The following is a 16,138-nucleotide window of genomic DNA, read 5'->3' on the forward strand; positions in this document are numbered from 1 at the left end:
AAAATCAAACACAGATCTCATACCGACAACAAGAACAGGGCAATACTCAACGTTTCAAGAGTGGGAAGCTTTTTATTTCCTAACAGGGTTTTCTCTCGGCTGTTGAGCTGAGACAAAAGATGCTGACACTTTATTCAATATGCATTTCTGATTTATTTTTTTAGGAAAATAGGTCTTTTCACATGCAAATGTACTATTCATCAATGAATATGAAAACAAATCTTTGCAAGGGGATGCAAGAATGGCACTCAAAGAAATTTACATTTTACAAAAGGCATAGAAAAACACAGAAATGCACAAATGCATGTATGAATCAGAGTTTGTACTGGTATTACCACTGGTTTAATTGTCACATCCCACATGGGTGACTATAAGAAACATAAAGGGAAACACCACAGTCTTTCTCCTGAACACTGACATTGTTTTACATAGACAAACAGATGCTGAGGGTGGACATTGTGGTATCCCTGATATATTAACCCACAAAAGACTTTGATACAACCATTGTGTGACGTGCTTTCGCTTATAATTCCTTTAGCTGCCATGAGGGATAATAAATTGGCTGTCAGTTACAAAGTGTTTTAAAGGGAGCTCAAATGTATATTGTTGATGTCAAGTAAACCATATCTCAAATTTAGGTAATGCATACTGCATACTGTCAGTACTTTGGTAACGATTAAGTTTAAGCTGAAAATCCTTAAAGAATCAATGTACTTACATAAAAAAAGAACATTCATGAAAGAAACCAACATTTACATAGTGCTGAACCTGAAGGATAAGATGCTCATTATGGGTTGAGAAAAATGTCCTTCCTAACAGGCCAACACCCTTATTTATTATCTCGCAAATGCATTGTCACAAAGGTTAAAACACACATTGATACACTTGTAAGACAAATCAGACAGGGCTCCTTTACCCTTGGTTTGTCCTGTTTTTGCTTTAAGGGTTTTTTTAAAGCCCAAGTGACATTTTCATGTTTTTCAAAGGACAGCAACAATATGCAGAGGAAAATAAACCCTAATACAAGTAGTTGTAAAAGCCATTTCTGTCCAGTGAGCACACTTTTTTCTTTCTTAACTTATTGTCTTTTTTTCTCTGTCACTCACTTCACAAAAGAGAACAGGGCGACACAAATACATAACTGTGCCACAGGGTCTCTTTTGAGCTGGATAGCTGCTTGAATTCCTTTCTTTCCCCTAGAAACAGACAAGTCTGAGCCACATAACCTCAAATAGTGTTGGATTTGTAAGGCCAAGCTGCCAGTCATGCAGTCTGAGCAGATGGGGACTTTCAGTATGCTCATGGCACCTCCTCAAAACGCCCTTCCTCACTCTCTGAAGTGCTCCTTCTTTTGACAGAAGTCTCCCTCTAGTGGCTTCAGCCAACTGCAAAGCATCACCAGCTGCATGTTATCCATGTCTACGTTGTTTGTTTCCTTTTATTGAACAAAACACAGTAAATACTTTAGTTGAGAAACATTTCTCACTTGGGAAGAATTTAATGAGTGCTGAGTGGCCTCCAGGGGAGGAGACTGACACTGACTGGAAGTCAGTAAATCACCTCTGGCTTATTGGGATAGAGCTGCACCAGTGGAGCCAGTATAAATCAATGCTCTGAGAAGCAGCTGACTCAAGAACTTCTGGTGATTTATGACTGTCTGCTGCTGGCCAGCTTGTTGAACAGACATGTGGAGCTAAGTGGTGAACCAGCCAATAAGAAGGACTCTTTCTACGTGAGCACCCTGCTGTAACTTTATGTGAAGGAAACCACGTCACAATGTCCAGCCACAACTCACGAGTAATGGTTTGTTCAGTTAGTTCACTATTTCCTGGGAAAGACTCAGATCCTTTAGACAAGATTTATAGGTTCATTAAATCAAGAACATAATGTGTCGGCTTTTCAGATTTGCTCCCCCTTCCAGTTTTGACATAAAATGAACTGCTGCTTGTTTGGAAAGCCACTGTGGGCAAAGCTTGGAATGGTTTGAATAATTTGGCACTTCATTTCCTTGTCTCTGCACACAGCTGTTTAGCTGTTTATCTCAGAACAATGTTGGAAAAGGAGTAACACTGTTATTAAAACACAGCCCAGAGGGTTGCTACATACATTAAATACTGATACTGTAACATACAGGGAAAAGTCTGGCTTTTTTCTTTACATCAATAAGTCACTGTAGCCAACATATTATAAAAATATACTATGTAATATTTCACTTTTTTTTTTTTTACAATGGAAGGCAATTTAAAACACAATAACCATAAATACCTATACAACTAATTAATTGTTAAAAGAACTTGCTTTCTTTTTCTTTATTTTACAAAACACATTAAAAAAAAGAGTGTTTTCATATAAAACACCGGTTCGAACATAAAAATCAACTCCATTTTGGAGTTTGCTCTTTAAATCCCATTCTGAAAAGCAATACACATACTGTAATACAAAAAACAATTGACTTTTAGAAAAGGGTTGGTCTTACATAGGCATTATTCCACAATTGGAGTAGCATGGCCACAGTATTCCAAAGCTACAAACAACCAGGCTTCATGGCAGCCTAGCATAAAATCTTGGCACTAACACTTGCATCACACAAACAGTGTTTGGTCTCACTATTTAGTAATGGCTTTAAACCTTTTCCATTACAACGTGGTGATATTGCAGCCTTGTGCATGTAACACTGAACTTGTAGTGCTGAGAAGACTTAACTGACACAAGGCTTGTCACTAGGAAAGGAACACTACAGCTGGTTAAGGTGTTGCTGGATGCAGGTAGCATTGGCAACTGGTATCTACTCCCCAATAAAGGAAGCCCTGTAGAAGATACCACCAGGGGGCAGTCAACTACAAGGCAGATGAGACAGCAGTGGAGTGCTGAGCAGCCTTGTTAAATAGCCATGAAGAGCCAGAGAGAGAAACTGAGATGTTGAGGAATAAGGTATACAAACTGGATGGTTTATGCACCTTGTTGAAAATAACTTTTTTTCTCAGGAAATTTCAGATGTAGACTGGTTAAAAAAAGCCACCTGCTGTACTTATCGGTTTTTGAGCAGCAGCTGGTGTAGCACAGCTATCAAAAAACCCACAGGAAACATATACAACCACACTGTCAAAAGCAAAGTCACAGCAACATAACACTGTGATTGACACTGGAGAGAAAGCAGAACACACACAGAACATGACTGACAGGACACAGCCTTCAGGAAGGTGATGTTCTCACTGCATTATAAAGTCACTGCTTTTTAGGCATTGCCATTCAATTATAGTTTCATTTTATTGCATTTTTAGTGTGATGAAGTTCCTTGATAACGTCATTACAGTATGGATTCATAGTTTTGGCTTGCCAGAACATAGTGATGACATGGCATCCCTTTTGCCTTTGTATTATGATGATACATAAATACATTTTGATGTCCAAAGAATTAGGATGCCAATGTATTAACGGAGACGTTGTCTTTGCAGAGGAGCGACCAGAAAATGAGCTAAGCCAAATCTGGGATCAATCTGATTTGCAACAGAACTCATTATCAAGTTCAAATCCCTTAGAAAGGATGAACGGGAAGACAACAGAGGTCAATAATCTGCTTCAGGGCTTGAGGAGAACGAGACATGTTAACGACAGACTGTGGCCTACAGTTTGTGTTGGTGTGATGTTTCAAGTTAAACAATGATAGCCCAGACAAAACAAATTGTCAGCTGCAACATCACATTTGTTGACACACCTTAGTACACAAACACACATCTTCTCCAGCTTGCAGGATTCTTTAAGGCACAGTGGTGTTTAAATATCCACCGAAAATTGCAACAACTCGTCATCCAGTCTCTAATATATACTGTACATTGTTTCAATACATGCTACTGTTTCTGGGGTTAAATCCATACAGAGGGCTTGCCCTCTCCTGATTTGCTGCTGCTGCTGTTGCTGCTGCTGCCTCCTCCACTGCTGCCTCCTTTCCCATGCTTGAATCTATGCTTGCGCTCTTTCTGAGGCTGAGGCTGTGGTTGAGGTTGGGCCTGGATGATGTTACTTTGGGGCTTGTCGTCCTGGTTGTCCCCAAGCTGCCCCTCTGCCCGGTGCTGCTGACTGTAAGCCTGGATGGCTGCCTCCAGTTGCTCATGAGCTTGCTGAATCATGTCTTTGTTCAAAGCTACGCGGGCCTCCCCTCCAGTGGGAAAGTTATCCTCATTGCTACCAAATTGCTGCTGCTCCTCTTGGGCAATGTTTGCCCGGTTCTGCTTGCATGCCATCTTAGCGTTGCTAAGGTCCGTGTAGGGCATCTGCTCTGGCTTTACCACAATGTTGTAGCCAGGTGGAGCTGATGGGGTGTTCCATGAGAAGGGGTAACCCACATAATCTGCAGCCCCATCTCCACCCACCCCTCCATCTGAGCCTGCCTCTGGCCCTGTCCCCCCTACTGAGCCCTCCACACCTCCATTGGTGCCCAGTAATCCCAACTGGTACTCATCCTCCTGAGGTGGGCAGCGCCGACGGCGAAGAATGTCACAGATGGTACCAATCCCCAAATGGAGCATCTCCCAAACGTTAAGCGTGAGGCAAAGGACAGTGACACCATACATGATGCGCAGGAAGATGGTCTTCTCTGTGGGCCGCGACACAAAGCAGTCAACGCTGTGGGGACATGGTTTTCCCGAGCACACGAACACAGGCGTCACACGGAACCCATACAGCAAATACTGGCCTGCAAGGAAGCCTGCTTCTAGCAGTGTACGAGTCACCAGTTGCAAAACATAGACCCGCATCAGCCCCTCATCTCTTATACGTTTGCGCCCATCATGCCGGATTTTGGGTTTGGGTGCGGGCTGCAGTGGATCCCGTGGCCTTTTGGGGGGCTCAATCTCTGGCACCTCATAGATCATGGGATCATCCTCTTGGTCCTCCTCGGTCTCCTCGATGCCCCGGTGCTGCCGTGCTCCAAAGCAGATTTTCCTGGGCTTCCTGTGCGTGTAGCTCCCTCCTCCTGTTCTAACTGCAGCAGAACTACCTCCTCCTTTGGCTTCATCTAACCGTGCAATTTTGTTGACAGCATAGCCCATGTACATGAGAGAAGGCATCGCCACCAAGATAATCTGAAAGACCCAGAAGCGGACATGAGATAGAGGGGCGAAGGCGTCATAGCAGACATTCTCGCAGCCCGGCTGGCCCGAGTTGCAAACAAACTTGCTCTGTTCGTCATAGTAGATGGACTCTCCCCCAACAGCAGTGAGAACAATGCGGAAGACGATGAGCACGGTGAGCCACAGCTTCCCCACGAAGGTGGAGTGGTTGTGGATCTCCTCCAGCAGCCGCGTGAGGAAGCTCCAGCTCATTGTGTCGCTGGACAGTGGGGCAGACAGTGTCCCTCTCTCACCTGTTCACAGACTCTGGAGAAAGGAAAGGGGAAGACAAGAGGGAGAAAAAAGAAAGACAGTATGAGTTCACATATGTTCACAATAAATGCAAATTTCAAAACGTGATTAAAGCAAGTAGTATGATTTTCTAGACTTTTATCCCTGTCGAAATAGCATTAGTTCTGCAAATTCATCAGCAAGATGGGAAAAGGGGTGACATAATAATTGCCTTAATTAAAATAAATGTTCCTCTCTGAGCTCAGGCAATCAACAAATCCTTTATTTGATCTGTTGCTTTTTGCAGCACAAATGCACACACAATTTGGAGCTCAGTGCCACAGTGAGGTTGCTGTCAAGTTCGAGCTTTTTAGGGAATTAGAAGACTAAAAAGAGTGGAAAGAGGATATCGGTATTAAAAAATACCATCAAGCAGCACTGAGAAGGACGTGAAATAATCCAAATAGGGAATTTGCTATCGCCAAATACACACTCACTTTAGTTAACAGCTTTCTTTTTGAAGAATAAATCCTCTTAGAGAGACTTCTTCTGTGTGAGGTGCAGTTTTCAGGATTGTATTAACTTGACTGGTTTGTTCTGGTTGGGAGGTAAATAGCAATGTGCTATGCTTATGTGCGTGCGTGCGTGCGTGCGTGCGTGCGTGCGTGCGTGCGTGTTTGTGTGTAGGAAGAGGGAAATGTTGTCTATGTAGGTTAGGTCTGGGCTCCAGGCAGTCCATCCAAACCAGCAGAATCAGCAGGTGGCCGGGCACAAACCATTGGAGCGGGGAGTCAGACAGCAGACCCACATTAGCTCAGGCAGTGGAGCTGAACCCAAACACTGCTGTCCCTCAGGGCAGCTTTGGGGGTTGAGTTAACACCTCCACAGAACTTTCCCCCTTATGAAGCCACAAGCGCATGGATTATTGTCAGCTAGACTGAGAGGAAAATCCCACCATGAATACTAGCTTAGTTTGGGGTTTAAAGGGACGATATCCTTACCAAGCAGGTTGAGAGCTTAGTCGGAGCAAGCTGCAGCTGCAGCTGCAGCGAGAGGGGAAATTCAGCTGGAGGACACAAGCAGGAGCTCCCAGCCCTCTGCTTTGTGTCTCCAGTAGGAGCAGAGAGGGCGGGAATGTTTTGAAGAAGGCTTGTGATGAAACATGTCAAATTGATCACTCTGACCATATAAGGGCCTGCCAGAGACACAGGAGTTTGTACATGCACACTCCAGTACTCCTATTACCCACATACAGTAAGAGGCCATAACTGCGCAGTCCTTCTGAGAGTGCCAACTGTGAGCGTCTGTGACCGACATGTATGAGTAAGCAGCAAATGGCCGAGGCCACAAGCACACAGAGTCATAGCAGTGTCCTTCCATGGTCAAGCTCTGTCTGACTTTTACAGCATTACATCATTGCGTTTCTTAACATAACTCTTACTGTGCTGCACAGTTGTCCTTTAGATAATAACAACCAGATTGAGTCCAGACAAACAATCAGTTGCAAAGGTTAAACTGCTTTGATAAAATATAATGGTAAGCTTATTCTGTTGTTTATTGTGTTTGGGCAAAATGTTTCATTATTAGTGGATCTTTTGTTTTTTCCTACTTTTTCTTTCTGCTGTATTTGTCTTTTTAGTCTTGTCCTTTTTATTATAATTCATTTTTATGGGACTTTATTGAATATTTGGGATGTAGTCAATTTCATTTGTTATTTATACAGTATTCTTTGTAATGTGGTCTTTTTATAGAGGTATTATTTAGTGGCTGCTATTAGTTTGCGAATGTTTTTTCTGATTTCTTCTTCAAATTAAAGTTTTGATAGCTTGGGTAAACCCTGACGAACTTCCGGCAAATTTGAGATTTGCTCTGCAAGTCAGTCTGGCGAAGAGCATATTCAAACCCATTTTCAATGTCCCCGAATTCGAGGCACCAATCACAACCGCTGAGGCGGGCTTTACGCGACGACGATAGCGCAGCGACGGCGAGCAGCGAGCAGCTTTTTGTTTACATTAAACATGACGGCTACCGAAGAGCAGCGTCACCCGGATCGTTGGTTTGATTGGTTGGACTATCCAATGTGCCCAGAGGCATTTGAGCGGTGTCCGTTGGTGACGCCCTTTTGGAAATGAACTGTCAATGAACCTTTCCCAGACCCACTCTCAGTTACAGCTGAGAAGGGTCTGGTGTCAACCAGGCTAAAGTTTTGATCCAGCACATATTAAAGTTTTTTACTCTTGCTGTATTCAAATTCAGGGCAGCATTACTTTCTTATCTTAACCCCTTATTGTAAAAGTCTTCATGCTCCAGTGCTTGATGTTTACACTGAGTGAAATGCTCAGACCCAGGTTTTCATGTTTTTGTGGCTGCACCATTGGCTCAAATGGAAATATTTCAGATGTCTTGTGCATGATTTTATACACATTTCCTCAAAATCCAGTCTGGTATTTTGTATTTTTGGAAACTTTGGGATTGGGAAGCTCTGTGGGTCAGAGGTGTTTTTAATTTCATACTATAAGTAAGTACGTAAGTAAACTTTATTTATAAAGCACCTTTCACAGACAAAAGGGGTCACAAAGTGCTTTACAGTAAAAACAAATAAAAAACAACAACACATAAAATACAATACAAAACCATATGGCTAATTAAATGCTTGTCTAAAAAGATGTGTCTTTAAGTGTTTTCTAAAAATGTCCACAGAATCCAAGGCTCTCAAGGCTAAAGGGAGAGAGTTCCAGAGCCTTGGAGCCACCACAGAAAAGGCACGATTACCTCTTCTGTTCTGGGAACAGTTAAAAGGTTGCTGGATGCAATTTAATGCACGTTTGTAGCTGAGACCCAGCTGAAACAGTCCTTGCACATTCACAAGACATAGAGGAATTTAAGTGTGTCCTTTGATGAAGCCTTGTATTTATTCTGTAGAGTTCTTAGGTAGTTTGTGCACCAGGAACTGTCACACTCCCTACTGACCAGGAGAGACGCTCCAGCCCAGGCAACCAAGCTTAATAATCCTGCTACCTCAGCCACATATAACCTGGCATTTTTCTTTCTCATTCAATTTATGTCTGTGGGAGCTAGTGGGGCAGTTAGGGGTAAGAAGCTGACTCTATGCATTAAGTAACTGGGGTGAGTCAGCCTCCCAAATAGCAGCGCACACACAGCAGCAGGCTTTCTGTCTGTTACTCTGATATAAACGATGAACTGATGGAAATCATGTCATACGTGACAACATGAAAAAGCACGCCAGACTTTGTTCTAAAGTGAGAAAAGGAAACATGTAAAACATAATTTAGTGTAATCATAATGTGATTTTATATAATAAAAGACTACTGATGTTCTTTGAAAGAGAATAACATTCAGGATCAATGGCTCTATAGCCATCAGCCCTAAAGGTCATGTCTGTGTTATTACGGGTCATCAAACTCTCAGTCTCGCTGATACATCTGAGCTCATAATATTGCTCATAGCCCTACCAGAACAGTACAAGGTCAAAGGTCAACAAGATCAGTTCCTAAGGGATAAACTCCACTTCATGACCTCACACGCTGATTCAATCAGACAGTTACAAATACAGTAAGCATCACTGGAGGGATCCCCTCAGTCCCTGGTTTTTATCCCTCGGGATCCACAGAGACTCACATCCCGACATATTACATAGACAGACTCACAGAGGGGCAGACACACACACACGCGCGCGTGCACACGTACACGCACACGTACACACACACACACAGCTTCAAAAAGCATGCAGAGTAGATGAGAATGTCCCTGTACACAAACACACCATGACTATGAGGAACACTGCATAGCTGAAGTGCTCCTATTTCACAATTGACTCATCATGTGAACACAAGCTGAAGGGCCCTGGGCTTGGGAGGGACACCAGGGGAAGGAGCCCACCACAGTACAAAGCCTGACCCATGTAGGGGACCACTGTAGGTGAACGAGGGTTGTAATTGTGTGTAACAGTTAGATGTGCTGTGACTGCATGCTTCATCGAGGGGAGTCCTGTGCAACAACAGGTAAAGGTACATAAAAGGTGAGCCAGGTCATGGTTTCTGTACATCATATTTCAGCAACACTATCAGTTACTGTCCTTTTGCCATGAAGAGTGGAGCAGGTGGACCCAAACGCAGGAGACTGCAGACAACAGGAACTTGGAGAAATAGTCTTTATTTAAGGTTGTGCACAGGCGACGCAAAACTGATACAAAAAAAAAGAACAAATCCAAGGATCCAACAAAGAATGAACCAAAAACCGGGACTTAAATACAAACTAACCCGACAAGGGGATGACGTGTGGGTGGAGAGATCGGTGGAGAACCTCAGGTGAGCAGGATAAGGTGATTAGGCAGGAAAACAGGCAGGGAGCTGAATGGCTGGGAAACAAATCTGGGGAACAGGGAAAGACTAACGAGGCTGATTCAGAGCAGGTGTCAGAGGTCTCTACCTTAATGCTTTGAGCTTTTTCAGAGTCTCTCTTTGTTAAACTGTTAGGGGGAGTTAAAAGAAATCTCTCTCTCTGTCTGTATCCTCTCTCTTTGCCTCTAAACTGTCTACATATTATTCCTGCTTGTCTTTGATATATGCAGATGCATGTATAAACACGCACACACACACACACACACACACACACACACACACACACACACACATATGAACAAAGCCACAATAATAAACACAGGCCACAGGCAGTTTAGATAATGAATGTACTGTACATGGTAGGAAAAAAAGCTCTAATGAGTGTATATAAGGGTATTAGATTGATTTGCCTCTGGATGAACTTTAATCAAGTGAAGCATACTAACATGTACATTTATAGACAAATGAAACATATTAAACTGCTATGCAAAACTATTATTGTACATTATATCAATATTGTCTGTTGGGGTATGTAAATAACTATAATATAATAATATAATTAGTTATCGAAGTTATTAGATCATTTCCTATTTAGTTTTCATATGATTTTGTCTCTGCTTCTCTGTAAATCTCACGCAGTACTCATCCTTAGACAAACATCCTTACAGATGCGGCAGCTGCTATCCATCAGTCAGCACACAGCACACATGTACTTTTCCTCCTGCAGAGTAGGAGTGTGAGTACAGGCTGGGGTAAACATTTCCTGCTTCACCATACATGCTAATAATTTAAAGTAATTGTGAAAGATCTTAAAGCAGATCTAGTAAAATAAACTTTCTTCTGCTATTTGATTTAGCCCTGATCCTGCTGATCTGCTGCTGAGTGTTAAAACACTCCTCACATTGACTTTACTTTTTTATGTGATTATGATTGCTTCTTTGTTTATACACAGTGCTGCTTTATGGGGTCTGCAACTTTTAATGGCTCGCATGATTTGAAAAAGATTGTCTCCATTAACATCATGGCACAAAGTATCCCCTTACTGTACATGACCACTGAATGTTACATTATTAAAAATTAAAGTAACTATTTAAAGTCTGTGCTTCAAGTAATAACCAGATTTGTATGTTCTTATCATACATGTTCTTATTAAATTTTCATGAAAGTCATTCATGAAGTCCAAAAATGAAATATTTGTAACCCTCTGTGGCAAATGTGTCCATGTTTATTTTTGCAACAATTTCAGGGGAGCAATGTGCTGCAGAGAGATTTTTAGCTGTTCGCTACCTACACACTTTTGTAAGTGGAAACAGGAATGATGAAAGCTATAATTTGTTTTGTCATATTTTCCGTACTTTGTATCTGTTTACAAGTTTCATTAGTGCCTAGATGTCAGATTTTATCCAAGATAAAACATAAATGTTTATATTGCATATATATTTTGGGATTAAAATCTAGAGTCAGTAAACCCAGATAGATTAGGGTTATTTATCTACTCCAAAAACCGTAAACCTTCTGTATTCAAACTTATTGAATAACTTATGGCTAAAATTTAATATATATTCAACAGTCAAATAAGAATTAGATTAAATTAGAATTTTGTGGCAAGGCAAAGTCGGGAAAAAGAAAAAAAGTTAATTACGCTGCTTGCGTCACTAATATCTTTCCCCCTGTGTGACAAAGCCACATTTTTACTTACATTTTAAATGAACAGAAATCCTCAACGAAAATGTAATCGGTGAAGATCGAGACCAAAGCCAGTTCAGTCTTCACTAATCACATAAAAAGAAACTTTTTATTAATTCTGAAAAATGAACAATGTAGCTAATAATTAATTGGGATGAAATGAAAACATAAGTCTGGCCTATTGTCAAAGAGGCATACAGTATGTAAATGAAAGGAAATTAATAAATGAATAGATTCTGATATCAGGGTAACCCCAAGCCAATGAGAGACACATGGATAATTTTAGTGTATTTAATATTATTTCATTAACTTTATAATAAAGCCAGTCACTAGAAACAGAAATACTTCTACAAACAAAAGCATCAGAGAGCTATGAGACAACTTGAGGGTCAATGCCCTCTTCCTCTGTTCTGCCAGTGGCATCCTCAGGCTACACTGGTGCCCCTCTGAGCCTCCACCTTGTCCCACATAGTCTGCACACATCAGACTAATCTGCTCACACAGTAGCTGGCCAGACATCTGTCCATGAGAACCCCCTGGATCGTCATATGTGGGTTAAATCGTGGCTGTTGCAATGCCATATAAAACCAACAAATTTATGTCACAAAGGGTCACCAGCTTCTGCTTGCGATTTCACGCTATGAGTGGAGATAACCACAGTAACAGCGCAGCGTGAAAGACCGACCGCCAAGCAAATGCTCGGCTTAAAAAGCACAGGGGGGTTTCTGATATTGTGGTTCCCCCTTCTCCTACTTTGAAGGCTGGATAGGCTCCTTTGTTAGGCACTCAGAGATATTCAAATCACCCCAAAAAAATCCAGCATAGCTAAAAATGGATTTCTTATCAACTTTTCTGGTCGTCTTTTTTTTTTTGAGCAGCAACTCTGTTCAAACGAGTCCTTGAAGTGATTAAAAACATGCATGCCAAAAGTGACTTTGCATTAAGTTAAGTTCACCCACACAGAATGTTATCAGAGCTGTTACTCACATCCACTTCATACACTAAGCTCTACCAGATTGTGTGGTGCATATATTTATACAGACACACAAACACAGACATGAAACTTACTTGCAGAGTGATCAATGTACGTGACCATGACAAACAAATAAATTATAAATTCCAAAGGTTTGAGTAGACAGTACACCCCAATTTGGGCCTCTGGCTCATAAAACGTGTAACGGAAGACATACAGGAATTCAAATCAGAAAACCCCACTAGTGAGGGATAAAAATAGAAACTGCTGAACATTGTGGTCAAATGTGAAACTTGGCCTGTGAGAGAATCTTGAGACGAGGAAGTCTTTGCTAAAAATGGATGAATGAGCTCTTCGATATTGTGCAGGAGAGAGGTGGGTTCAGAAGGAGCATTTGCCTCTCACTATTCGTGAGAAACTAAAAATTCCCTCATTAACGGTGACCGAAGGGAAGAAACGCAACGGTAAACCAGTTCCATATGTTACAGGATGAATCTCTGAGGCAGGAGCAGCCTCTCTGTGTGCATCTGTGCCTTTAATTCAGCTGCATGCAGAGTAATTGTCAGACAAACATGTAAATTGTCTTTCTAGTGATATGAAGTTACCTAAAAGAGTATAAACAAGAATCAGGAAGACATTGTACCATGGCCAGTCCTTGTAAATATTTGTCTTTTGGTCAAGAGGTCTGGCTTCTTGATAGAACTGATCAGTTACAAATGAAACTTTGTCTTCTTGACTTAAAGTCACTGTCATTAAAAATAATACAAAATACATGCACATGCAGACAACAAACAAGCAGCAAAGTAATGAAAGTGATGAAGCAGCATACTCACTCTACTCCTCTCCCAGATAACAGGTACTGTGTCCTTTGTCTCTCAACCTGAGGCCCCTCATCTCTGTCTTCTCGTCTCACTTAGCCTCTTTTAAATACCCCTTAACTTCGGCTGACATCAAACAACCCAGACCTAAAATCAACAACGGCATCCAGACAACAAAAAACTCCAAACAGAACACAAGGCTCCGCTGCCGTTCTCTCATGAAGAGCCTCAGTGTGTGTGCTTAGCCAAGTGTGAGCTCTTCCTGAAAGAGAGGAATGAGGGAGGCAGAGCATCTTGCCTCTCTCCCTGTGGTACTCAAAGGGGTCCTCACTTACCCCCTCATCCTCTTTCAAACTGGGTCATGGTTGGGGGTGGGGATGGGTGTGTGTTTGTATGTGTGGTGATGATGAGAATGAGGAAGAGGTGGTGCGGTTTTAATACCCATTGGAGGGGTGAAGGGAGGGAAAGTCTGACTGACAGACAGTGATAGGGTGGAAGAGGAAGTAAATGGTTTTGGAGGTAGATTTGTGAGACCTCTGGCCACTGGGTGCGACAGGACGGGGCTTAAAGGGTAAGGGTAGCAATCAGGAGTCTGGTCTTTATGTTTTTGTAACAGTGTTATTGTGCATCTAATGTAGCCTACATGTCCTGTAGCCTCGTGAGTCCAGTAGATTCTAATTAAATAGCTTACAGCATGTATTTTGCATACATAGTAAAACATTTTGTCCTTGGTTTGCAAAAAGGAAAAAGAAATGTTTAACTGAAGTAACCAAGATAGAATATGTTTGTACAACAATATTTTTGTATAGAAAAAACTACAAATGGGAACATGACTGAGAAGATTTTCAGCTTCCATAAAACAGAAAGCAGGAACTGTTAAGAGAGCTACTAACGCAAACAGAGATAAAGCTTTGTAACATGTTTATCCTTTGCAACCTTTTGCTACAAAAAGCAATGGAGCTAATAGGAAATAAATCCAGAAACACTTGCAGTTTAACTTCTTCGGGAACCCCCTCCCATCACACTTTTCAGATGTCGGATTAGGAGGGGCTGTGTCTGATAATTTCTGCAACTTTCCAACATTCACTTCCACTTCACGCCGTGATTTATTAGCTGCACGAAGGTGCCAGATTTTGAACTTCTCTCTCTAGCTCTCCTTTTTTATTCTTTAACTACCTGTCACTCCTTTTTAGTACAACTGACTTCAACCAGTTCTTTTCTTCCCCAACATGGTGCTGTACTGCTGGCGACATGGAGGAGGGCTCTTGCTATAGCTCTTAACAGATTGAATGGCTTGTGATTAATTGGCTGGTTGTTTTATCGCAGGCGGATGTTTGCACATGTGTGTTAATTAATGTGTTTTATTGTGATGTCTAGTCTTAATGGATCAATTTCCCTTTCTCCAAGACATTTTTTTCCTATGGGAGACAATAAAGTAACCTTAACCTTTCTGTCATAACCCGGCCCAAAGAGTTGGATATATCGGCCCATATTAGCTTATTGCAGATATATAAGTATTGGCATAGGTCGTCCAATTAGTCAATAGAAATTGCAATAAAGAAATACCAAAGACATTATGTTTGCAGTAGTTAACAAACAGTGTCACGATTCCATTGTTTTCCCACCTGAGAACACTTACAAACATTTTTTTATCCACCGATAATGTCAGTCTTTAGGTCGGTCGGTCGGTCAGTTCTCCACTTTGGTCCAGACAAAAACATCTCAACCACTGGTTGGATTGCCATGATGTTTTGTACAGACATTCATTGTCCCCAATTGATGTATCCTCATACTTTAGTGATCCCCTGACTTTTCCTCTAGCACAACCATGAAGGTTCTCTTTGAGGTTTTTAGTAAAATGTCTCTACGTTTGGGTAGATTGCCATAAAATTAGGTTCAGATCTTCCCTTCAGGATGAATTTGATATAACTTTAGTAATTCCCTAACCTTTCATTTATTGCCAGCATCAGGCAAAATTTTAATACTTTGACTTATGACCAGAACAAGTACAGTACCGAGTACCAAACTGGCATTCAAATCATCCTCAGCTGTACTTTGTGTTTAGTGCTAAAACCAAATGTTCAATTGTAAAATAAAACCGTGCTCAGTACATATATTGGTCCTAATTCTTTAATATAAACTACATTTATGTTGTGTGTTTATGTGAAAACATTAGAATTGGACAATATATTGAAATTAGATTTTTTAAATCTTAATTTTCACTATTTGCCTCAAAACTCCAGTATCAGTTGGGCTATACTAACAGTACTATTCAGACCACTGGCCATGGTTTTATAACAAGTCCACTGTGTCAAAGCATAACAAATAATTGATGTCCAACATGCTGCATGTAATGAATGCCAGTAGATTTTTGGGAGAAATCTGAAAGAAGGCCAGTGAGCTGCCAACTATATAAAAACAACAACAACATTTAGTCCACACAGAAAGTTGTTGTAAAAGTCATAAAAGGACACTCCTTGAACTCTCTGTGATAAAAGTTGGGAAAAATAATCATCTGAGCCTGCCCTTATGCAGTTTCTGCTTGCAGATATATGGCCACTTGGTCATAATCCTCCCCATCACTTTCAGCCTCTGCATGCCCTCGTCCCTCCATCACTCTGCTCCCTCCCTAATGCCCTCTCATAGAGTCATAATCATGCAACGCTACGAACAATAAAAGTTGTTCATTTGATATTGTCCAAATCCATTCACCAGCGGTGGTTGCTCAAATTAGGACTGCATGCTATCTCAGCCTCTTTTCTTATCTCTCTCCTCTGAGCGGACCAATTGCTATCACCAAAATTCACAGATCATGTGCTGAGAAATCAGAGGGTATAAATCCTCTTTAAATTCATATCATGTCGCTCAAAGTCCACAGCTGCCGTTAACTTTGTTTTTCTTTAATGTACAGCTATTGCAATTTGGTTTTGATGAATGTGAAGTTTTTTTAACATTTCATCT

At 41.3% G+C, this 16,138-nt stretch overlaps 1 protein-coding gene across 3 annotated transcripts in view; it reads right to left on the minus strand.

The window, feature by feature from the left end:
• Positions 1-52: 52 nt before the first annotated feature.
• LOC116063989 (gap junction gamma-1 protein) overlaps positions 53-16,138 on the minus strand; it is a 43,775-nt gene continuing 27,689 nt past the window's right edge. For 2 of the 3 annotated variants that reach the window (XM_035997001.1, XM_031319038.2), the window contains one exon: positions 53-5,375. In XM_035997001.1, the coding sequence (XP_035852894.1) occupies positions 3,864-5,321 (1,458 nt within the window). In that variant the 5' untranslated portion in view covers positions 5,322-5,375 and the 3' untranslated portion in view covers positions 53-3,863. Of the gene's footprint in view, positions 5,376-13,192; positions 13,502-16,138 lie in introns of those variants that run through there. The other variant, XM_031319037.2, reaches the window with a different exon arrangement.

Source organism: Sander lucioperca, chromosome 21, assembly GCF_008315115.2.
Source record: "Sander lucioperca isolate FBNREF2018 chromosome 21, SLUC_FBN_1.2, whole genome shotgun sequence".
Lineage (NCBI taxonomy): Eukaryota > Metazoa > Chordata > Actinopteri > Perciformes > Percidae > Sander > Sander lucioperca.